We start from the raw sequence: 23,682 nt of genomic DNA on the forward strand, positions 1-23,682 counted from the left end.
ATTAACATCAGTGGAGCAGTGAGGACCTCTAAGGATCCTCTCAGGACAGTCCTGCATCTATCCTCAAAGGCTGTTTAGAGACCCATCTTTTCTCAATTATAGGGTAGGGTGATTATTTAAATTGCATAATGAAAAGAAACAGTGAAGCCAACACTCATTTCCTTATGAAACCACAGCCAGTAGAATCTGCAAATTTCTGCCTTCTGTACAAAATGAGTTGCTTCTATAGCTGATTGTAGCTGCTTGGCTTCTCACCTCCTCTCTAATGGCACTTTCTGAGCATAAGGCATCAGCCAAGGCCAACAATGATTCCCTTTTTTCTTCTTAGGAGATTGGGAATGAGGATATTTGTATTCCTACATTGGTTCTACCATTATATAGTCAAGGATAAAGCAATTCCCTCTCATTTTTAAAATCATTAAAGTGAAGGTATTGGACTAAACAAGCTCTAAGATTCCATTCAATGGAAAATGTTATTAAATTATCTCTTTATATGTTAAAGAAAAAATGGACTCTCTGCCTTCCATGGTGGTGTCTAGAACATAGTATATGTTCAATATTATTGAATTAACTTAAATTTATATGCTGATATAAACATTTTCTACATAACATCTTTCTTATGTATACACACCTTTTAAAAATAAAATATACTTGTTTTATCTGCAATGACTGATTTTTATCTATGTGCAATAACGTGTGAGGCAATGTCTAAGAATCATTTCAAAATTGCAATGCAGAGAATTTTTTTAAAATCTGGGATTAATAAACATCCATCCATGAACATTGTTGCATTAATTCACAGTTTCTTAAATTTTAATTTTAAATGATATCAGAGATGTATGAATTGAAGAAATATAAATGGGAGAATTTTGAAGGATAAAACAACTTGCTGAAAAATCAATTATTTTGCTTCAATATGGTGCAGTAACTTAGTAAGGACTCTGAGCGCCGCTGTTCACCAGCCAGGGGAAAAATGGTTCAAAAGATCCGCCAGAACCACTGAGCTTTTACAGCACAAAGAAACGCTAGACTGAGACAAATTCTCTCCCAAGCTGCACTAAACTCAGGCCTCTATACCACTGGATTCTGGGCTCCTTTTCCGAATACAGAGGGCTCCACGCAGACATACTGGCATCCAGAAACACAACAGGAGATAGCCCGGTGTCTAAAGATCAGCAGGACAAGAATGGCGGCTCCGGAGAGGGGCGTGGACTACAGAGGATTCATCCTGCTCTCCATCCTCCTAGGGACCCAGAGGGAAGTTTCGGCAGGACATATTCTGTATTCCATTCCGGAGGAGACAGACACAGGGTCTTTTGTGGGTAATATCGCCAAGGATCTGGGTTTGGAGCCCCAGGAGCTTCCGGAGCGCGGAGTCCGCATCGTCTCCAGAGGTAGGACGCAGCTCTTTGCTCTGAATCCGCGAAGCGGCAGCTTGGTCACCGCAGGCAGGATAGACCGCGAGGAACTCTGCGCGCAGAGCGCGCGGTGTCTGGTGAACTTGAACATCCTGATGGAAGATAAAATGAATCTTTACTCTATAGAAGTGGAAATAATGGATGTTAATGACAACGCTCCTAAATTCCTGACGGAAGAAATGAATGTGAAAATAATGGAGAATACAGCTCCTGGGGTGCGATTTCCGTTAAATGAGGCTAGGGATCCGGATGTGGGCACGAACTCTCTCCAGAGCTACCATCTCAACCCCAATCGCCACTTCTCCCTGGTTGTGCAAACTGGAGAGGATGGAGCTAAATATCCAGAATTAGTGCTGGAGCGGGTGCTGGACCGGGAGGAAGTGACAGCTCACCACCTCCTCCTTACAGCCTCTGATGGCGGTGATCCACCCCGATCCGGAACCGCCCGCGTCCAAGTAACAGTGGTGGACGTGAATGATCATGCACCAGTCTTCTCTTTGCCCCAGTACCAAGTAACTGTCCCTGAGAACGTGCCAGTGGGCACAAGACTACTCACGGTAAATGCTATTGACCTGGATGAGGGAGTCAATGGGGAAGTGACATACTCTTTTAGGAAAATAACTCCAAAAATTCTACAGATATTCCAGTTGAACTCCCACACAGGAGAATTATCAACTATAGATGGCCTAGATTATGAAGAATCTGGCTACTATGAAATGGAAGTTCAAGCTCAGGATGGTCCTGGTAGCATGACAAGGACTAAAGTACTGATCACAATTTTAGATGTGAATGACAATGCCCCGGAAATGACTGTAACATCTGTAAGCAGCTCAGTCCCTGAAAACACTCCTCCTGGAACAGTAATTGCTCTCTTCTACCTTCAAGACCGAGATTCTGGGAAAAATGGCCAGGTGACCTGCACTATTTCAGAAAATCTGCCTTTTAAATTAGAAAGATCAATAGACAATTATTATAGATTGGTGACAGCAAAAAACCTAGACCGGGAAAAATTCTCTGTATATAACATCACACTGAAAGCCACAGATGGTGGAAGCCCACCCTTGTCCACGGAAACTCACATCTCCATGAATGTGGCAGACACCAACGACAACCCACCTGCCTTCCCCCACTCCTCCTACTCCGTCTTTGTGCCTGAGAACAACCCCAGAGGCACCTCCATCTTCTCTGTGACTGCACACGACCCTGACAGCAACGAGAACGCCCGTGTCACATACTCCGTATCTGAAGATACTCTCCAGGGGCCGTCTGTATCCTCCTATGTTTCCATCAACTCCAATACTGGTGTCCTATATGCATTGCACTCCTTCGACTATGAGCAGTTTCATGACCTGCAATTGAGAGTGACTGCAAGTGACAGCGGGGACCCACCACTCAGCAGCAACGTGTCTCTGAGCATATTTGTGCTGGACCAGAACGACAACACACCTGAGATTCTGTACCCCGCCCTGCCCACCGACGGTTCCACCGGTGTGGAGCTGGCACCCCGTTCTGCAGAGTCTGGCTACCTGGTGACCAAGGTGGTGGCTGTGGACAGAGACTCGGGCCAGAACGCCTGGCTGTCCTACCGCCTGCTCAAGGCCAGCGAGCCGGGACTCTTCGCGGTGGGGCTGCACACGGGCGAGGTGCGCACAGTGCGGGCCCTGCTGGACAGAGACGCGCTCAAGCAGAGCCTGGTGGTGGCGGTCCAGGACCACGGCCAGCCCCCTCTCTCTGCCACTGTCACACTTACGGTGGCAGTGGCTGACAGCATCCCAGATGTGCTGGCTGACCTGGGTAGTCTCGAGCGCTCTGCTGACTCTGGCGACTCCGGCCTCACGCTGTACCTGGTGATGGCCGTGGCTGTAGTGTCCTGCGTCTTTCTTGCCTTTGTCGTCGTTCTACTGGCGCTCAGACTGCAGCGCTGGCACACGTCGCGATTGCTCCAGGCTTCAGGAGGCGGGTTGGAGGGCGTGCCTGCCTCCCACTTTGTGGGCGTGGACGGGGTGCGGGCTTTCCTGCAGACGTATTCGCACGAGGTCTCGCTCACCGCGGACTCGCGGGGGAGTCACGTGATCTTCCCGCAGCCCAACTACGCGGACACGCTAGTCAGCCAGGAGAGCTGTGAGAATAAGGATCCCTTCTTAACATCCACAGATTTTCATGAATGTAAGGATAAAGCCCAAAGTATTCAGGTGAGTTCAGTCATTCATTTATATTCTTCGAAGAACTATATTTTGTGTAAATTTCTTTATTGTTTTGCGAAATAAGTGATTTGAAGATGGGTTTAAAAAACGCTTTCAAGTGGTAAAGCAAGATTAATCGTTTATTTCAGAGGTGATTCTTTAACATGGAACGCTTATTGACATAGGTTTTGGCATCATATTTATTGTGAAAGCATATGGACAAGATTGTGAATAAGTGGATAATCGCATTTTTATACCTTCTACTTATGTTCCACATGGTGTTCTTAATTCATGTATCTTATAAATGAGAATGAATTGTTAAGTCTTTCTCATTGCATGAGGTTCGTAAGAAAGTACACCTCCGTTTTCTCAGGACTCTCTTTAGATCAGATCTATAAAAGGCTCTTGAAAAAATTTTCAGTCTGAAGACTTTTTCTGTGCCTTGCTTCTGCTTCCATGTAACTCCCCTTGGTGGCCTTGAAAACCTCCATGGCTTTTGACCTATTTAAACCATAATTGTCTGTTAAAGTCAGGTCCTGGTAGAAGGTTAGATTGATGCCTAAGGAACGAAATGTGTGTGTGTCAGGCTTCACTGAGATCTTTATCAATGACAGACATGGAGTCTGATACCACACTAAAGGTCATTGTCCAAAACCAATAAAATGTGACATCAAATAAAATGCCATTCAAGTGTTATAAGTAACATTTGTGAAATAGGTCATTGCATGTTTTTACCCCAAATTCTAATGTGCTGTGTTAGTGATGCAGTCATTCAAAGTGTGTATGTGGGCTCTATAAGTGGGAGATTGGGATGCTGGCTTTATGAAACAACCATCTCATACACTCAAGTCCTAGACCAGTAGTGAATTTTACTTATTGGGTCTGCTGAAAAATTCAGTTAGAAGTAATCTAGTCTGCAATTAACTACTTCTATACTTGTTATATAATATTTTAGTATAACTCAATACATCAGTTGATTAGTATCAGGAAGTAGTTGATGACAAGGTAATCTTGTTTACTGGGAACTTTTGAGTATTAGGTAACAGCACATTTTTTCTAGCATAATGTTGTGTTAGGTGGTATTTTGCATATAAAGGTCTGTGCAGTCCTGTGGGAGTATATTTCATAAATTCTGCAGTGTTCAGGTGTACAATCACTTGGGGGAAAGGATAATGTTACTGATACTCTATGAGGCAGAAATGTGGCTATCAGGTATTTTGAAAAAGAACCCGCCCCAACCAAATTTATTAGATGATTAAAAATATTTTTAAACAAAGGGGAGAAGTCATCACTAAATTCAGTGAGCTATTGCAAATAAACTTTCTAGGGACTATTTCCTTCAACTGTCATTACGAGGTGTGATAAGTACAGAAGTGGGAACAAGTGCCTCAGTACATAGACCATGCTTAGTGAGTTTGTGTTGCAAAGCAAAATATATTCTCCCCCTGGTAGTTTTGGAGATTCATGTTACTTTTTTTATATATAAATTTATTTAATTTATTTATTCTTGGCTGCGTTGGGTCTTCGTTGATGCGTGCAGGCTTTCTCTAGTTGGGGAGAGCAGGGCTACTCTTCGTTGCGGTGAGCGGGCTTCTCATTGTGGTGGCTTCTCTCATTGTGGAGCATGGACTCTAGGCACGTGGGCTTCAGTAGTTGCAGCACGCGGGCTCAGGAGTTGTGGGTCTCAGGCTCTGTAGTTGTGGGTCGCGGGCGCTAGAGCACAGGCTCAGTAGTTGTGGTGCACGGGCTTAGCTGCTCCGCGGCATGTGGGATCTTCCCAGACCAGGGGTTGAACCCGTGTCCCCTGCATTGGCAGGCGGATTCTCAACCACTGCGCCACCAGGGAAGCCCTCATGTTGCATTTTGTACCCAAGAAAATAATCGTGCAATAGGAAGGAGAGGGATAGGCTCTTTTCTAAAAGGCTGCATCATTTCTTTAAGTGAGACATTGGAAGTTAAAATCAAGTAATGTTACTATAAATAAATCACTGAAACTATTTTGGAAGAAGAGAGGTAAGTATAAATTGTGCCCTTTTAAAAGACAATTTCAGCATTACTGTTGCTCTCTGGAAAAATTGAAATGAATTAGGTACCAAAAAGGTAAGAAAAAATAAGGGAAAAGGCGACGAGGAAAAAAAAGATAAAACCTTATCCAATATATTGCTAATTAATAAGTATTCACAATTCCTATGCTCTGAGATCGTTTAAGCCAAGTCTGTGTTATAGTTATCATTCTATTACTAGTGCGGATTTGAAAGTCGGGGAATAATTATGTCAGTATATAGATGTTTATATATCAAACCTACCTGATTTACCTAAAAACCTGGAAAGTTGGGATAATGACGTTTCTAATAGTAAAAATTAAACGTTATTAAATATACAGACATCTAAAAAAGGTTTTTCAGCTGGGCACACGGTTATAATTATTTTAGCTGTTTAAACTTAAGCAGCGGGGGCTGCAGTTTCCCAGTGCGGACTCTGGGCGCCGCTGTTGGCCAAAGTGGAGAGCTTGGTGCTGGCGACCTCCTCGCGCAGACGCAGCGCACTTTCCCATCTCAGACTCGCCAGCCTCTCCACCAATTCCTCCTCTGGAGAAGAAGAAACCCTGCCTGACCCCCCAACGCCGGAATAAAGCTGTTCGGAGCTCCGGACAACTGCAGCACAGAGATTGTTTTGTAATCCGGCGTCTCCAAGCCGGTGAGCAAGCTGAGGGGAGCAAGAGGGATGGGGAGCGGAGCTGGGGAGAGGGGCTGGGCTGAGAGGCGGCCAGTGCTCTTTCCGTTCCTGCTGTCTTTGTTCTGCCTGGCGCTCTCTGAGCAGATCCGCTACAGGATTCCCGAGGAGATGCCAGAGGGCTCGGTGGTGGGGAACCTCGCCAAGGACCTGAGACTCAGTGTCCACGAGTTACCGACTCGGAAACTGCGGGTCAGTTCGGAGAAGCCTTACTTCACTGTGAGCTCAGAGAGCGGGGAGTTACTTGTTAGCAGCAGGCTAGACCGGGAGCAGATATGCGGGAAGAAGCCAACTTGTGCTCTAGAATTTGAGGCTGTTGCTGAAAATCCATTGAACTTTTATCACGTGAATGTGGAGATCGAGGATGTTAATGACCACACACCAAAATTCACGCAAAATTCATTTGAGCTGCAAATAAGTGAGTCCACAAAGCCTGGGGCACGATTTATTTTAGGATCTGCACATGATGCAGATATTGGTACCAACTCACTACAGAATTACCAGCTCAGTCCTGATGATCATTTCTCACTTGTGATTAAAGCGAAATTAGATGGCAGTAAATACCCTGAGCTGGTACTGAAGACACCTTTAGACAGGGAAGAGCAGACGTCCTACCACTTGACCTTGATGGCCTTGGATTTCGGGGATCCAGCCCTAAGCAGTACTGCACAGATACAAGTCCTAGTGACTGATGCCAACGATAACCCTCCAGTATTCAGCCAAGAACTATACAGGGTAGAGCTTCCAGAAAACGTGCTCCCAGGCACCACTCTGCTTCGAGTGATGGCCACCGACCAAGATGAGGGTGTCAATGCCGAGATCACCTTCTCTTTCACTGAAGCAGGCCAGATTACCCAGTTTGACCTGAATTCTAATACTGGGGAAATTACTCTTCTAAATGCGTTAGATTTTGAGGAAGTCAAAGAATATTCCATAGTTTTGGAAGCAAAGGATGGTGGAGGAATGATTGCCCAGTGTACCGTGGAGATAGAAGTCCTAGACATAAATGACAATGTCCCAGAAGTGATATTCCAGTCTCTACCAGATCTTATTATGGAGGACACCAAGCTGGGAACACACATTGCTTTGCTCAAAATCCGTGACAAGGATTCCGGACACAATGGAGAAGTTATTTGTAAATTAGAAGGCGATGTTCCATTTAAAATACTCAATACTTCAAGAAACACGTATAAATTAGTGACAGATGGAGTTCTAGACCGCGAGCAGACCCCTGAGTATAACATCACCATCACAGCCACTGACAGAGGCAAGCCTCCCCTCTCCTCCAGCTCAAGCATCACCCTGCACATCGGTGATGTAAACGACAACGTGCCAGTTTTCGAACGGGCTTCCTACGTGGTCCACGTAGCAGAGAACAACCCTCCTGGCACCTCCATCACTCAAGTCCGCGCCCTGGATCCTGACCTGGGACCCAATGGCCACGTCTCCTATTCCATCGTGGCCAGCGACCTAGAGCCAAGCACGCTGTGGTCCTACGTGTCCGTGAGCGCACAGAGCGGCGTGGTGTTCGCGCAGCGCGCCTTCGACCACGAGCAGCTGCGCGCCTTCGAGCTGACGCTGCAGGCCCGCGACCACGGCTCGCCCGCGCTCAGCGCCAACGTGAGCCTGCGCGTGCTGGTGGGCGACCGCAACGACAACGCGCCCAGGGTGCTGTACCCGGCGCTGGGGCCCGACGGCTCTGCGCTCTTCGACACGGTGCCGCGCGCCGCGCAGCCCGGCTACCTGGTCACCAAGGTGGTGGCTGTGGACGCCGACTCTGGACACAACGCCTGGCTGTCCTACCACGTGCTGCAGGCCAGCGAGCCCGGACTCTTCAGCGTGGGGCTGCGCACGGGCGAGGTGCGCACGGCGCGGGCCCTGGGCGACAGGGACGCGGCCCGCCAGCGCCTGCTGGTTGCTGTGCGCGACGGGGGACAGCCGCCCCTCTCGGCCACCGCCACGCTGCTCCTGGTTTTCGCGGACAGCCTGCAGGAGGCGCTGCCGGACCTCAGTGACCACCCTGAGCCCACTGACCCCCAGGCTGAGCTGCAGTTTTACCTGGTGGTGGCCTTGGCCTTGATCTCGGTGCTCTTCCTCCTGGCAGTGATTCTGGCGGTCGCCCTACACCTTCGACGCTCCTCCAGCCCCGCTGCCTGGGGCTGCTTTCAGCCTGGTGTCTGTGTCAAGTCTGGACCCGTGGTTCCTCCCAACTACAGTGAAGGAACTTTACCTTATTCCTACAATCTGTGCGTTGCCCATACTGGAAAAACAGAGTTTAATTTTCTAAAATGTAATGAGCAGTTGAGTTCAGGACAAGACATACTTTGTGGTGATTCATCTGGGGCCTTATTTCCACTTTGTAATTCCAGTGAGTCAACCTCCCATCAGGTGAGTTTCCTGTAAGTATAACCTGCTTCTTATGGTCTAGACAGTTCTCCATATTCACAAGAAAATACAGGCGTATATCTGTTTTATTTCGTTTTGCTTTATTGCACTTCGCAGATATTGAGTCTTTGTTTTTTGGTTGTTGTTGTTATTTTGCACGTTGAAGCTTTGTGGCAAGCCTGGGTCAAGCAACTCTGTTGACACCATTTGTCCAACAGCATTTGCTTACTTCATGTCTTTGTATCACAATTTGTGTCACAATATTTTAAATCTTAAAATATTTCAAACTTTTTCATTATAGTTGTCATGGTGATCTATAATCAGTGATCTTTGATATTACTACTGCAAAAAGATTATGTTCAACTCACTGAAGGCTCCAATGATGGTTAGCATTTTTTTAGCAATAAAGTATTTTAAATTAAGGCATGTACATTTTTTTAGATATAATGCTATTGCACACTTAAAACATAACTTTTATATGCACTGGGAAACCAAAAAATTTCTGTGACCCGCTTTATTGTGCTATTCCCTTTATTGTAGTGGTCTGGAACCAAACTCAAAATATTACCAATGTATGCCTTTATACAATTTTTCGATCCAAACATTGTCTTAAGAGTGTAGTAGCCAGTCAAAAAGCTGTCATACCATTCTTCAAGGGAGGTTGAATTCGGAGCAGTTATGTGTCTTTCAGTGGTGTCTTACCAGGCTCAGATTTACAAAGCAGTGAAGTTGTGGTTTTATCTACAAGGGAAACATTAGGCAATGTTATAGGGTCTCCCGTAAAACTACTGAGATTTTTCTCTAAATTTTTCTTCCACAGCTTAATATATTGTGAGTTTTTTTCAGCTTGGACATACTGTATATGTAAAGGTATGCAGTCATATAAATAAACCTTTAAAGAAAAAATATAAGCTAAAATTAGGTATTTTTCTTAATTAACTATTATGGTTTCCATACTAATCTGATATTTTGTTTCCTATATTTACTTCTCTTTTGTTTCAAAAACTCCTAGAATAACATCTTTAACCTGTATTTTTAGGTAGATGGACCTACTGTAATTGTATTCATTGTAGTGTGTGTGTGTGTGTGTGTGTGTGTGTGTAAAATCATTTTATTTATCAGTAGATTCACTATGTTCACCAGAAGATAAAAGCATGTTCTCCTTACTTGCAGCATAGGTTTTTCAGGATTAATCTGTATTGATGCTCATTCTATAGACTTCCTCTATCAAAGAAAACACAATATTTTGGCCTCTGTTATTCCTCTCTCACACACTTCTCCTATGTAATTTTTGAAATGTCTTTTTTTTTGAAGCCCTAAACTAATATATCTAGAGGTCTTCTAGTCATTCTACTATCTCTAGGAGAAAAATAGCATGTTGAATTCTTCAAATTTTAGACAAGACTGACAGTCTTATGTGCATACAAGTACATACACAAGATGATAATACATTGTATCGGGCCTTTGCTAGATTTCTCTTAGCAACTGCTTCAGTTAATGGCCACTGTACAACCTGCTGAAGAAAAAAGACGTTTATTCTTGCACTGGCTCTTTTTGACTCCTTAGTGATAATTTTGTGGTTCTTTTGATCAAAGTGCTAGTTAAGAAAAAGAAAAAAAAAGTGCTAGTTAAGGTAAAATTACCTTTAGATTATACATATACCTTTAAAAGTTAACTAAGTCGGCTTTAAAATGTAATCATCTCTCTTTGGCAGAAGAATAGGATGGAAATTTGCTTTTCATTGTATATTCATTTGTATCTTTCAAGTGTTTTCTATTCAAATAAAAAATATATAAAATTTAAATAATCTCTGTTAAAACTTCAAAGTAAAAGCACATATCCTAGTAAAACATCACAATATTAATTTGAAAACATTATTAATGTGTAATTAAAATGCCATTTTAAAAACAATATCAAAAGGCAACAACTCTACAGGAAGCTTACTATAAATATTAATTGTTTTAAACCAAATAAAACAACTTCTGGGTCAGTCATCTCCAACAGGTGTATTTTAGTCTAAAAATGAATTAATCTCCAGTGGTAACTGTAGTTCTTATTTGATAATAGATATTGAAGATATTAACAATAAAGCTTAGAGCATAATAAGAAATAAAATTTTATATTTAAAAGAGTAAATATATTCCAGAAATTTGAGTAATTTAATATGACAGTAACCCCCAAATCTGATCATTTAATAATACTTTGTAAGACTTTAGCCCTACTTCATCCCACACTTCTTGGCAATTACTTTTAAAATATGAATTCAGAGATAAATTATTCCAAAGTATAAAAAACAAGTAGTAATTTTTTCCTAAGTAATCTAGCATGCAATATTACAAATCTAAGTGAGTGCAGTAACTGCCTAGGACTCTAAGCGCCGCTGTTCACCTACTTGGAGATAAATGTAACCAAAAACCATCCGGATACTCTGGGCTCCCACCTCACAAAGACCCGCAGATCTCACAAACCAACTGCAGGACTGCAGCAAAATTCCGCCCCTAAATTTGGGAAACTCCAGCTTTCCATAAGATGATCTGCAAGCAGCAACAAGGTAAAGAAGACATATATGCCCAGTGAAGATTCTGAGTGGATTCCTTAGTGAAAGAACAATGGCCACTCCAAAGAATTACCGAGGACGCGGCGATCTGGTACTGCTGTGCGCGCTCCTGGGCACGCTGGGGGAGATCGGGAGAGGACAGATCCACTACTCCGTGCCTGAAGAGAGCGACAAAGGATCCTTCGTGGGGAACATCTCCAAGGACCTGGGGCTGGAGTCACACGAGCTGGCGCAGCACGGAGTCCACATCGTCTCCAGAGGTAGGACGCAGCTCTTTGCTTTGAACCCGGGAAGCGGCAGCTTAATCACCGCGGGCAGGATAGACAGGGAGGAGCTCTGCGCTCAGAGCGCGCGGTGTCTTGTAAATATTAACATCCTGGTTGAGGATAAAGGGAAACTTTGGGGAGTAGAAATAGAAATCACTGATATCAACGATAATAACCCTAAATTCCAGGTCGAAAATCTAGAAGTGAAAATTAACGAAATTGCTTTGCCCGGAGCACGCTATCCACTCCCAGAGGCTGTTGACCCCGATGTGGGCTTGAATTCCCTGCAGAGCTATCAGCTCAGCCCCAATCACCACTTCTCCCTGGACGTGCAAACTGGAGACGACGGAACTATAAGCCCAGAGCTGGTGCTGGAGCGCGCCCTGGACCGCGAGGAGGAGGCTGCTCACCATCTGGTCCTCGTCGCCTCCGATGGAGGCGAACCGCGTCGCTCCAGCACAGTGCACATCCGAGTGACAGTGTTGGATACAAACGACAATGCCCCGGTTTTTACTCAACCGATTTACCGAGTGAAAGTCCCAGAGAACGTGCCCCCAGGCACCCGGCTGCTTACTGTAAGCGCTAGCGACCCGGATGAGGGAACCAACGGAGAAGTGGCTTATAAATTCTGGAAAATTAGCGAAAAGCAATCTCCGTTATTCCAGCTTAATGAAAATACTGGCGAAATATCAACAGCAAAGAGTTTAGATTATGAAGAATGTGCATTTTATGACATGGAAATACAGGCTGAAGATGTGGGGGCACTTCTGGGACGGACCAAGGTGCTAATTTCAGTGGAAGATGTCAATGACAATAGACCCGAAGTGACCATTACATCTTTGTTTAGCCCAGTCTTGGAAAATACTCTTCCTGGGACAGTAATTGCCTTCTTGAATGTGCATGACCGAGACTCTGGGAAGAATGGTCAAGTTGTCTGTTACACACGAGATAACTTACCTTTTCAATTAGAAAAATCAATAGATAATTATTATAGATTGGTGATATGGGAATATTTGGACCGAGAAAAGATCTCTATGTATAATATAACAGTGATGGCCTCAGATCTAGGAACCCCACCTCTATCTACTGAAATTCATATTGCCCTGCACGTGGCAGACATCAACGACAATCCACCCATTTTCCCTCATGCCTCCTACTCAGCCTATATCCCGGAGAACAATCCCAGAGGTGCCTCCATCTTCTCTGTGACTGCCCATGACCCTGACAGTGGCAACAATGCCCAGGTCACTTACTCTCTGACCAAAGACACCATCATGGCGATGCCTCTCTCGTCTTATGTCTCCATCAACTCTGACACTGGTGTCCTATATGCGCTGTGCTCCTTTGACTATGAGCAGATCCAAGACTTGCAGCTACTGCTGACAGCCAGTGACAGTGGGGACCCTCCACTCAGCAGCAATGTGTCACTGAGCCTGTTCATCCTGGACCAGAACGACAATGTGCCAGAGATCCTGTACCCCATGCTTCCCACCGATGGCTCAACGGGTGTGGAGCTGGCACCCCGCTCTGCAGAGCCAGGCTACCTGGTGACCAAGGTGGTGGCTGTGGACAGAGACTCAGGCCAGAACGCCTGGCTGTCCTACCGCCTGCTCAAGGCCAGCGAGCCAGGACTCTTCATGGTGGGGCTGCACACCGGCGAGGTGCGCACAGCACGGGCCCTGCTGGACAGAGATGCGCTTAAGCAGAGCCTGGTGGTGGCGGTCCAGGACCATGGCCAGCCCCCTCTCTCTGCCACCGTCACACTCACCGTGGCAGTGGCCAGCAGCATACCAGAAGTCCTTGCCGACCTGGGGAGCATCAGGACCCCCACCAACTCTGATGATTCAGACCTCACACTATACCTGGTGGTGGCGGTGGCCGTTGTTTCCTGCATCTTCCTCGCCTTTGTCATTGTGCTGCTGGCTCTCAGACTGTGGCGGTGGCACAAGTCGAGTCTTATCCAGGCTTCGGGCGTCGGGTTGGCAGGCCTGCCAGCCTCAGGCTTTGTGGGCATGGAGGGAGTACAGGCTTTCCTGAAGACCTATTCCCATGAAGTCTCCCTTACCTCTGATTCGCGGGGGAGTCACATGATCTTTCCCCAGCCCAACTATGCGGACACGCTCATCAGCCAAGAGAGCTGTGAGAAAAATGATTCCTTGTTAACATCCAGAGATTTTCATGAATGTAGGGATGAAGCTGCTTCTGTTCAGGTGAGTTCAGTTCTTTGTTTACATTTATTTCTTAGAGGAATTATATTTTTTACACATTTAAGTTGTGTTTTGAAACATGTATTGTGAAGAAAGTTTAAAAATAATTTTTAAGTTGTACCACAAAGTTTTGGGTTTGTGTTAGTGATACCATTAAATTGAGTTCTAATCAACGTAATTGTTTTATCTGCTTTCCAAAGGCTTAGACAATATTGTTTAAATATGAACTCTTGACCTCTTAAAGCCTTCCATATTTTACCACAATTATCACTTATTCACTTAAGAAATAGTTACCCAATCACATATGGTCAGTTCATTTTATATATAGGAATATATGTGTGTGTGTATACACACATATATATGTATATATATAAATTAGAACTTACAAAACATTATTGAGGCTTCTAAACCCCTGTATTAGCTTAGTAAAAGTAAAATACATCTCAGAATTTTTAGGATTCTTAGAATTGCAAAGAATCCTAAGAATTCTTTCCTAAAACTAAAACTAGGCTCTTCACATTTTCTTCACTTCAAGCCTCTTTTCTGAGCCCTGCATCTGGATCACTACCATTCAAAGCTTTAACACTTCTTATATTTCAAAACAAACATATTTTAAAGGGTGGTGGTAGATGAGACTGGTCCCTAACGCACACACCACTGTTTTTGTGTGTCAGTGGTCACCCAGGACTCATAGCAATGGAGACATAGAATCTAAAGCTTAAAATGGCCATTGCCCCCTGCCCCCATCAAATTTGCAATAACATGTCATTTTAAATTGTTGAAAATGACTTCTGTAAAATACAGAAGAACATGTTTCATTATAATTCCAATGAGATGTTTTGATTGTACAGCCATGTGAAATGTGCTGTGTTCTCATGGTTAGAGTTTGAGAGTGTTGGTTTTAAGAACAGAAGTTACATGTACACAAATTCTAAACAAGCCCATCAAAAATGATTCAATTGAAAATGATTAAAATTCAATTAAAAATGATCCTATCTGGACTATATGACTTCTGTATCCCTTGTTATAGCATTTAAATAAAACTAACCTCTGATTTGTCATCAGATGAGAGTGGAAATCACAATGAATTATTCGTTAGTAATTAAAAGGACATTTCCCAGGGATTGTGCTATGTTCCCTCCAATTTTGCATATACAATGGGTAGGAGTTAACTTCATATTTTCTGTAGTGTTTGGGTGTATAGTCACTTGAGGAGACAACTATTCTGTTGACATTTTGCAAATTTAAAAAGTGTGTGGAAAGTTGCCCCAACACTCTTGCTCAAAGCATTCACTAATTGCAAAATTTTTTCTTGAACAAATGGAGTAAAATAATTAGAACAGGTGTCACTACATTCAGTGAATTTATGTAAATACATTTACCATGAGCTCAATTCCTCCAATTCTGAAGCCATTACTTTAGTATAACATAAGTACATAGATAAGGAGCTAATGCATTCTATTAGCATATCCCTTGGGGACTTTGTATTGAAGGATAGACTAACATTTCAGTATATTTTAAGGATGATTTTATATGTGATATTGGGTATGAAACAAGCCAGTTAATTTTGAGATATGAAGTAGGAGGTACAGTAAATAATATCCTGGCTACATCATAGGGACAGTTTTTTTGAATGAATACTTCTTGAGATAGAAGAGTAAAAAGAAATTATTTTGTGAAGAGTGTGTTGAGATTATCAGAAGGAGATGTTTGAGGATTGGTACAAAATTACACAATTTCACAAAATAATTTTCAACAATATTGATTTCTCTAATATATGTGATATGAAATAGCATTGAGTATGTAGAAATGTTGGAGGTAAACATAGGAATCAGTGAAAGAAGCTTAAAATTTTTTTATATATCATAGCTAATAAATAGAAATGATTCGTGAAATTAGCAGACAATAAACTCTCTGAGGGCAAGACCTGTGTCTTATTCTTTGTTATATGGCCACTGACAAGGACAATATTTAGCACAAAGCAAAAGTTCAATGTATGTTTGTAGAATGGTGAAATAAATGGACAAATATATGTACGTTTGTATACAGACCTAACATGATATTTCTAATAATTTGGAAACAAGAGAAAAGATACCTTAAGGAAGTCTTGATAATTTAAGGTATTAAATATATTAACATAAAAATATGGCTTATTAAATTCGGCATACGGTTATAATTATTTTAGCTGTTTAAACTTAAGCAGCGGGGGCTGCAGTTTCCCAGTGCGGACTCTGGGCGCCGCTGTTGGCCAAAGTGGAGAGCTTGGTGCTGGCGACCTCCTCGCGCAGACGCAGCGCACTTTCCCATCTCAGACTCGCCAGCCTCTCCACCAATTCCTCCTCTGGAGAAGAAGAAACCCCGCCTGACCCCCCAACGCCGGAATAAAGCTGTTCGGAGCTCCGGACAACTGCAGCACAGAGATTGTTTGTAATCCGGCGTCTCCAAGCCGGTGAGCAAGCTGAGGGGAGCAAGAGGGATGGGGAGCGGAGCTGGGGAGAGGGGCTGGGCTGAGAGGCGGCCAGTGCTCTTTCCGTTCCTGCTGTCTTTGTTCTGCCTGGCGCTCTCTGAGCAGATCCGCTACAGGATTCCCGAGGAGATGCCAGAGGGCTCGGTGGTGGGGAACCTCGCCAAGGACCTGAGACTCAGTGTCCACGAGTTACCGACTCGGAAACTGCGGGTCAGTTCGGAGAAGCCTTACTTCACTGTGAGCTCAGAGAGCGGGGAGTTACTTGTTAGCAGCAGGCTAGACCGGGAACAGATATGCGGGAAGAAGCCAACTTGTGCTCTAGAATTTGAGGCTGTTGCTGAAAATCCATTGAACTTTTATCACGTGAATGTGGAGATCGAGGATGTTAATGACCACACACCAAAATTCACGCAAAATTCCTTTGAGCTGCAAATAAGTGAGTCTACGCTGCCAGGCACGCGATTTATATTAGAAGTCGCAGAAGATGCAGATATTGGCTTAAACGCTCTGCAGACTTATAAACTCTCTCTTAGCCCTAGTTTCTCGTTGATAAATAAGGAGAAACAAGATGGTAGTAAATACCCAGAACTGGTATTGGAGAAACGCTTAGATCGGGAACAACAGGGGTATCATCGTTTAGTCTTGACGGCCTCAGACCGCGGAGATCCACCCCTAAACGGCACTACTGAGCTCCGGATCCAGGTCACTGATGCCAATGATAACCCCCCGGTATTTAGCCAGGACGTATATCGAGTTAGCCTTGGAGAAAACGTGCCCCCAGGCACCACTGTGTTGCAGGTGTCAGCCACCGACCAGGACGAGGGCGTCAACTCAGAAATCACTTATTCCTTCCACAGGACCGGGCAAGTCTTCGGTCTGAATTCAAAGAATGGGGAAATTACAACTCTAAACACACTGGATTTTGAAGAAATCAAGGAATATTCTATCGTGGTGGAAGGGAGGGATGGTGGAGGACTGGTTGCACAATGTACAGTTGAAATTAACATTCAAGATGAAAATGACAACAGGCCAGATGTTACGTTCCATTCCCTAGTCGAAATGATTCTGGAAAACGCAGTGCCGGGAACGCTAATTGCTTTGATCAAAATACATGACAGAGATTCCGGGGAGAATGGGGAGGTTAATTGCCGACTAGAGGGTGAAGTACCTTTTCAGATAATCTCTTCGTCCAAAAATTCATACAAGTTGGTAACGTACGGGACCCTGGACCGAGAACAGACACCGGAGTACAATGTCACCATCACAGCCACCGACAAGGGCAAGCCGCCCCTCTCCACCAGCATAAGTGTCACCTTGCATATTACTGACGTCAACGACAACGCTCCTGTTTTCAACCAGGCCTCCTACGTGGTCCACGTGGCTGAGAACAACCCGCCTGGAGCCTCCATCGCGCAAGTCAGCGCCTCCGACCACGACCTAGGGCCCAACGGCCACGTCTCCTACTCCATCGTGGCCAGTGACCTGGAGCCGCGCGCGCTGTCGTCCTACGTGTCCGTGAGCGCAGAGAGCGGCGTGGTGTTCGCGCAGCGCACCTTCGACCACGAGCAGCTGCGCGCCTTCGAGCTGACGCTGCAGGCCCGCGACCACGGCTCACCCGCGCTCAGCGCCAACGTGAGCCTGCGCGTGCTGGTGGGCGACCGCAACGACAACGCGCCCAGGGTGCTGTACCCGGCGCTGGGGCCCGACGGCTCGGCGCTCCTCGACACGGTGCCGCGCGCCGCGCAGCCCGGCTACCTGGTCACCAAGGTGGTGGCTGTGGACGCCGACTCTGGACACAATGCCTGGCTGTCCTACCACGTGCTGCAGGCCAGCGAGCCCGGACTCTTCAGCGTGGGGCTGCGCACGGGCGAGGTGCGCACGGCGCGGGCCCTGGGCGACAGGGACGCGGCCCGCCAGCGCCTGCTGGTTGCTGTGCGCGACGGGGGACAGCCGCCCCTCTCGGCCACCGCCACGCTGCTCCTGGTTTTCGCGGACAGCCTGCAGGAGGCGCTGCCGGACCTCAGTGACCACCCTGAGCCCACTGACCCCCAGGCTGAGCTGCAGTTTTACCTGGTGGTGGCCTTGGCCTTGATCTCGGTGCTCTTCCTCCTGGCAGTGATTCTGGCGGTCGCCCTACACCTTCGACGCTCCTCCAGCCCCGCTGCCTGGGGCTGCTTTCAGCCTGGTGTCTGTGTCAAGTCTGGACCCGTGGTTCCCCCCAACTACAGTGAAGGAACTTTACCTTATTCCTACAATCTGTGCGTTGCCCATACTGGAAAGACAGAGTTTAATTTTCTAAAATGTAATGAGCAGTTGAGTTCAGGACAAGACATACTTTGTGGTGATTCATCTGGGGCCTTATTTCCACTTTGTAATTCCAGTGAGTCAACTTCCCATCCTGAAACTCTAGCGGCGGTGAGTTCCATTTAAGTGTCTACTTCTTTTCATCATCTTCACAGTTTTGTTTATTCATATGAAAATATATTATAGTTTTAATCTAGTGAGTTATCTTAGGAATATTATAGCTCATCAGAAAGCTGTATATGCAGTCATCATGGGGAATGGTGATTTGGGTTAGCATGTGACGTAAAATAGTTATGTTACTCAGTTCGGATTTACAAAGAAGAGAGAGTATGCTCTTTGCTTCACCGCAAAAGTCTTTTGCCGATTTCTTATCTTTTTTCGAAGCTAATGAAATTTACCCATTGATTTTTCTCATTCTTTATTTAACATTTAAATGTTTATTGTATATAAGTAAACATCAAATTTAAAGTAGGCAATCAATTCATTCTTTAAAGCAAAAAGAGTACTACTAGGTATCTTCTTTCACTGATTTCATTGGTACAGTTTCCATCCCTTTCTTATATTTATTCCTCATGTCTAGTTCCTTAAATCTACCTATTTATGAGTCTTTGAAATCCTTAAAATTTTAAGAAAAAATACTCTGTGATGTGTGTGTGTGTGTGTGTGTGTGTGTGTGTGTGCAGAGAGCAACTCAGTGAATTCATCAGAAAGTCGAAGTCATTATCTAAGTTTCTTCAAGTTTTCTTGAATACAAAATTCTCTTCTTTATAGTTAACTGAAGGAGATACATGGTAAAAGAAAAGGAAATGCTGTTGCCTCCATAACGTGGTCTCATTCCCAGCCTATATTTTTTGAAGAAGAAAGGGGGGAAGGTCACTGGATTTGTTTTATTACTTGGAGCCCTAAACGTTAGTGACTGGAGGTTTTCTCATCCGTCTTCTAACTATAGGAGGGAAGGAGAATTCTGAATTTTCCATTTTAAAGGCAAAACCTACTAATTTCAAGCACATACAAAGATGCCGTTACATAAGTATCAGTCTTTTTGCTAGGAACTGCTTCAGTAAATAGTTTCTTTACAAATTGCTGAAAGAAATTTCTTATTGTGGTACTTACTTTTTACTTTTTGTGGTAATAATTCATTCTACATCTTGTGTTCTTTTCCCCAAATTATTACATAAGTTTAGATGACCCTTATAATAGGAGGCTTAAAATTAGGTTAAAATTGCATAATTTCTTGATGGAAGAATTGAAATGGAAACTTACTTTTCAATGTATGTTCATCTGAATCTTCTGGATGCCATAGGCTGCGCATGCACTATGAATTCACACAGAAAATTAAATATTTAAAAAATTGTGATAGCATAAAAGTTTAACAATCATAACTATGTAAAATTTAAAAACCCAATCCATTTAAAGTTTAGCAATATTAGGTGATAAAATCTAGTACCATTGCCTAATTAAATTTTTGTAAAGAAAATCTTAAGGAGACCTTACTCCAGGAATTTCACTATGAAAATGAATTAGCCTTATAAAATAGCTTCAAGGTGAATAATCCATATATTCATTCAATATGATTATGTACTATACATATATAAGCATACATATAAAATTAAGAAAAATATGAATGTATTTCCAAGGAGGATTGCACATTCTAATTACTTCAGGAAATAAATAATGACCTATAGAAAGTATTTGAAACATTATAAAAAAGGAAATTTGCATAATTAAATATCTAGAGAGTGAGAACAAAATTCTAGCAAAAATAAGAGTTAAGTTTGTTTGATACCAAAGTAACATTTAATATAATTTCATTCCACGTCATTTCCAACTAAAATATCCACAAATGGTAATTGCATTTGAAATATGAATGCACTACACAATTAGAGAAATCTAAAATCATTATCGTTAGAGAGTAGAGTTTTCTTTTTCAGTCATCTATAACAGAAGTATTGCATATCTCAATACTTGAGTGGGTGGGTGTAGTAACGGCTTAGGACTCTGAGCGCCGCTGTTCACCAACTCTAAGAAAAGCTCAATCATGCTCCGTCTGGATATTAGGATCTGCAACTACACAAAGCCGCTCGGATCCCACAAACCGACTCCGGGGCTGCAACATAACTCAGCCTCTTAGCCTGGGGCACTACGGGTTTCTCCTGAGGAAAAAGATCACCATAATCTGCAGGAGGAAAACAGAACCTAAGGAATCAGCGTTCGGAGAAATTATTCTGGAAAAAAAGCTTTAGTGAAGCAACAATGGCCGCTCCAACGAATCGCCTGCACCACAGAAGACTGGTCCTGTTGTGCCTTTTCCTGGGGAGGCTGTGGGAGACCGGGGCTAGCCAGATCCACTACTCGGTACCTGAAGAGACAGAAGAAGGCTATATCGTGGGGAATATCTCCAAGGATCTGGGGCTGGAGCTCCGCGAGCTAGCGGAGCGGGGAGTCCGCATCGTCTCCAGAGGTAGGACGCAGCTCTTTGCTCTGAACCCGAGAAGCGGCAGCTTGGTCACCGCGGGCAGGATAGACCGGGAGGAGCTCTGCGCTCAGAGCGCGCGGTGTCTGGTGAACTTTAAAGTCCTGGTTGAAGACAGGGTGCAGCTTCACGGACTAGAAATAGAAGTAACTGATATCAACGATAATAACCCTAAATTCCAGGTCGAAAATCTAGAAGTGAAAATTAACGAAATTGCTTTGCCCGGAGCACGTTATCCACTCCCAGAGGCTGTTGACCCCGATGTGGGCTTGAATTCCCTGCAGAGCTATCAGCTCAGCCCCAATCACCACTTCTCCCTGGACGTGCAAACTGGAGACGACGGAACTATAAGCCCAGAGCTGGTGCTGGAGCGCGCCCTGGACCGCGAGGAGGAGGCTGCTCACCATCTGGTCCTCGTCGCCTCCGATGGAGGCGAACCGCGTCGCTCCAGCACAGTGCACATCCGAGTGACAGTGTTGGATACAAACGACAATGCCCCGGTTTTTACTCAACCGATTTACCGAGTGAAAGTCCCAGAGAACGTGCCCCCAGGCACCCGGCTGCTTACTGTAAGCGCTAGCGACCCGGATGAGGGAACCAACGGAGAAGTGGCTTATAAATTCTGGAAAATTAGCGAAAAGCAATCTCCGTTATTCCAGCTTAATGAAAATACTGGCGAAATATCAACAGCAAAGAGTTTAGATTATGAAGAATGTGCATTTTATGACATGGAAATACAGGCTGAAGATGGTGGGGCATTGAAGGATCGGACCAAAGTACTCATTTCAGTGGAAGATGTCAATGACAATAGACCCGAAGTGACCATTACATCTTTATTTAGTCCAGTGAGGGAAGATGCTCCCCAAGGAACAGTAATCGTTCTTTTCAATGCACATGACCGAGACTCTGGGAAGAATGGCCAAGTTGTCTGTTCCATCAAGGAGATTCTACCTTTTCAATTAGAAAAGTCAGTAGAAGATTATTATAGATTGTTGACAGTCCAAAATCTTGACCGAGAAAAAACCTCTGAATATAACATCACAGTGACCGCAACAGACAGAGGAACACCATCCCTGTCCATGGAAATTCTCATCACCCTGCACGTGGTCGACGTCAACGACAATCCACCCTCCTTCTCTCAAACCTCCTATTCAGTCTATCTCCCTGAGAACAACCTTAGAGGCACCTCCATCTTCTCGGTGACAGCCCACGACCCCGACAGCAATGAGAACGCTCAGGTTGTTTACTCCTTAGCCGAAGACACCATCCAAGGGGCACCTCTCTCCTCCTATGTCTCCATCAACTCCAACACTGGTGTGCTATACGCTCTGCGCTCCTTCGACTACGAGCAATTTCGCGATCTTCAAATGCAGGTGAGGGCAAGCGACAGTGGGGACCCACCTCTCAGCAGCAACGTGTCACTGAGCTTGTTCGTGCTGGACCAGAACGACAATATGCCAGAAATCCTGTACCCCATGCTTCCCACCGATGGCTCCACGGGTGTGGAGCTGGCACCCCGCTCTGCAGAGCCAGGCTACCTGGTGACCAAGGTGGTGGCTGTGGACAGAGACTCAGGCCAGAACGCCTGGCTGTCCTACCGCCTGCTCAAGGCCAGCGAGCCAGGACTCTTCACGGTGGGGCTGCACACGGGCGAGGTGCGCACCGCGCGGGCCCTGCTGCACAGAGACACACTTAAGCAGAGCCTGGTGGTGGCGGTCCAGGACCACGGCCAGCCCCCTCTCTCTGCCACCGTTTCGCTCACCGTGGCCGTGGCTGACAGCATCCCTGACGTCCTGGCTGAACTAGGCAGCCTTGAGTCTCCCTCCAGCCCCGACGACTCAGGCCTCACGCTGTACCTGGTGGTGGCGGTGGCCGCGGTCTCCTGCGTCTTCCTTGCCTTTGTCGTTGTGCTGCTGGCGCTCAGGCTGAGGCGCTGGCACACGTCGAGCCTGCTCCAGGCTTCAGGAAGCAGGTTAGCGGGTGTGCCCCCGTCTCACTTTGTGGGCGTGGACGGGGTGCGGGCTTTCCTGCAGACCTATTCCCACGAGGTCTCGCTCACCGCGGACTCGCGGGGGAGTCACCTGATCTTCCCACAGCCCAACTACGCGGACACGCTCGTCAGCCAGGAGAGCTGTGAGAAAACCGAGCCTTTGTGCACTTCAGATGATTCCAGGTTTCCTATAGAAGACACCCCTTTGGTTCCAGTGAGTTCAACTTTTCCTTTACTTTAAAAAAAATTGGTTTTCTACTTAAGTGTTTGCACTTTAGGATAAGTTGATATTAACATTTCTCACCATACGTTTAAATTTTCACTGGGCCTAATTTTTGCTCTAACATCTATAGGAGGCATTTATTGGTTACATCATTGATATAATTTTTGCTTTCTCATAATGATTAACCTAAGGTCTGTGGAAACCTTCCTCTTGGGACTGCTCTCACTATCAGGCATTGGGCATGGCTCTTTAGGTGAGGTTGCTTCAGTGGTTACCACGGTTCACTACTAATTTTTAGGACTGGTTTCCATTCTTGAAATTTGTTACTATTGTTATCTTCAATGGCCTCATTGTGAAATTCTTACTCTAAAAACATTTCTGCAGCCGATGATATTTTTGTAAGGGTAAATTAATAAGAAATGCATTCTTTTTGTAAAAACAACTGAAAGCCCGGACTCAGTACTTCTTTTCTGTTT

General features: G+C 45.0%; 1 protein-coding gene across 15 annotated transcripts in view; it reads left to right on the forward strand.

Annotated features, from left to right (window-relative positions):
- LOC131756068 (protocadherin gamma-C4) overlaps positions 1 to 23,682 on the forward strand; it is a 173,965-nt gene that overhangs the window by 50,897 nt on the left and 99,386 nt on the right. The window contains exon 1 of one of the 15 annotated variants that reach the window (XM_059062850.2): positions 993 to 3,610. The exons of 10 other annotated variants lie outside the window; for them this stretch is intronic. In XM_059062850.2, the coding sequence (XP_058918833.1) occupies positions 1,187 to 3,610 (2,424 nt within the window). In that variant the 5' untranslated portion in view covers positions 993 to 1,186. Of the gene's footprint in view, positions 1 to 992; positions 3,611 to 6,150; positions 8,723 to 11,159; positions 13,753 to 16,037; positions 18,632 to 20,579; positions 23,198 to 23,682 lie in introns of those variants that run through there. 4 more of the 15 variants (XM_059062844.2, XM_059062840.2, XM_059062843.2 and 1 more) reach the window with 4 other exon arrangements.

This window comes from Kogia breviceps, chromosome 4 (assembly GCF_026419965.1).
Source record: "Kogia breviceps isolate mKogBre1 chromosome 4, mKogBre1 haplotype 1, whole genome shotgun sequence".
Taxonomy (NCBI): Eukaryota; Metazoa; Chordata; class Mammalia; order Artiodactyla; family Physeteridae; genus Kogia; species Kogia breviceps.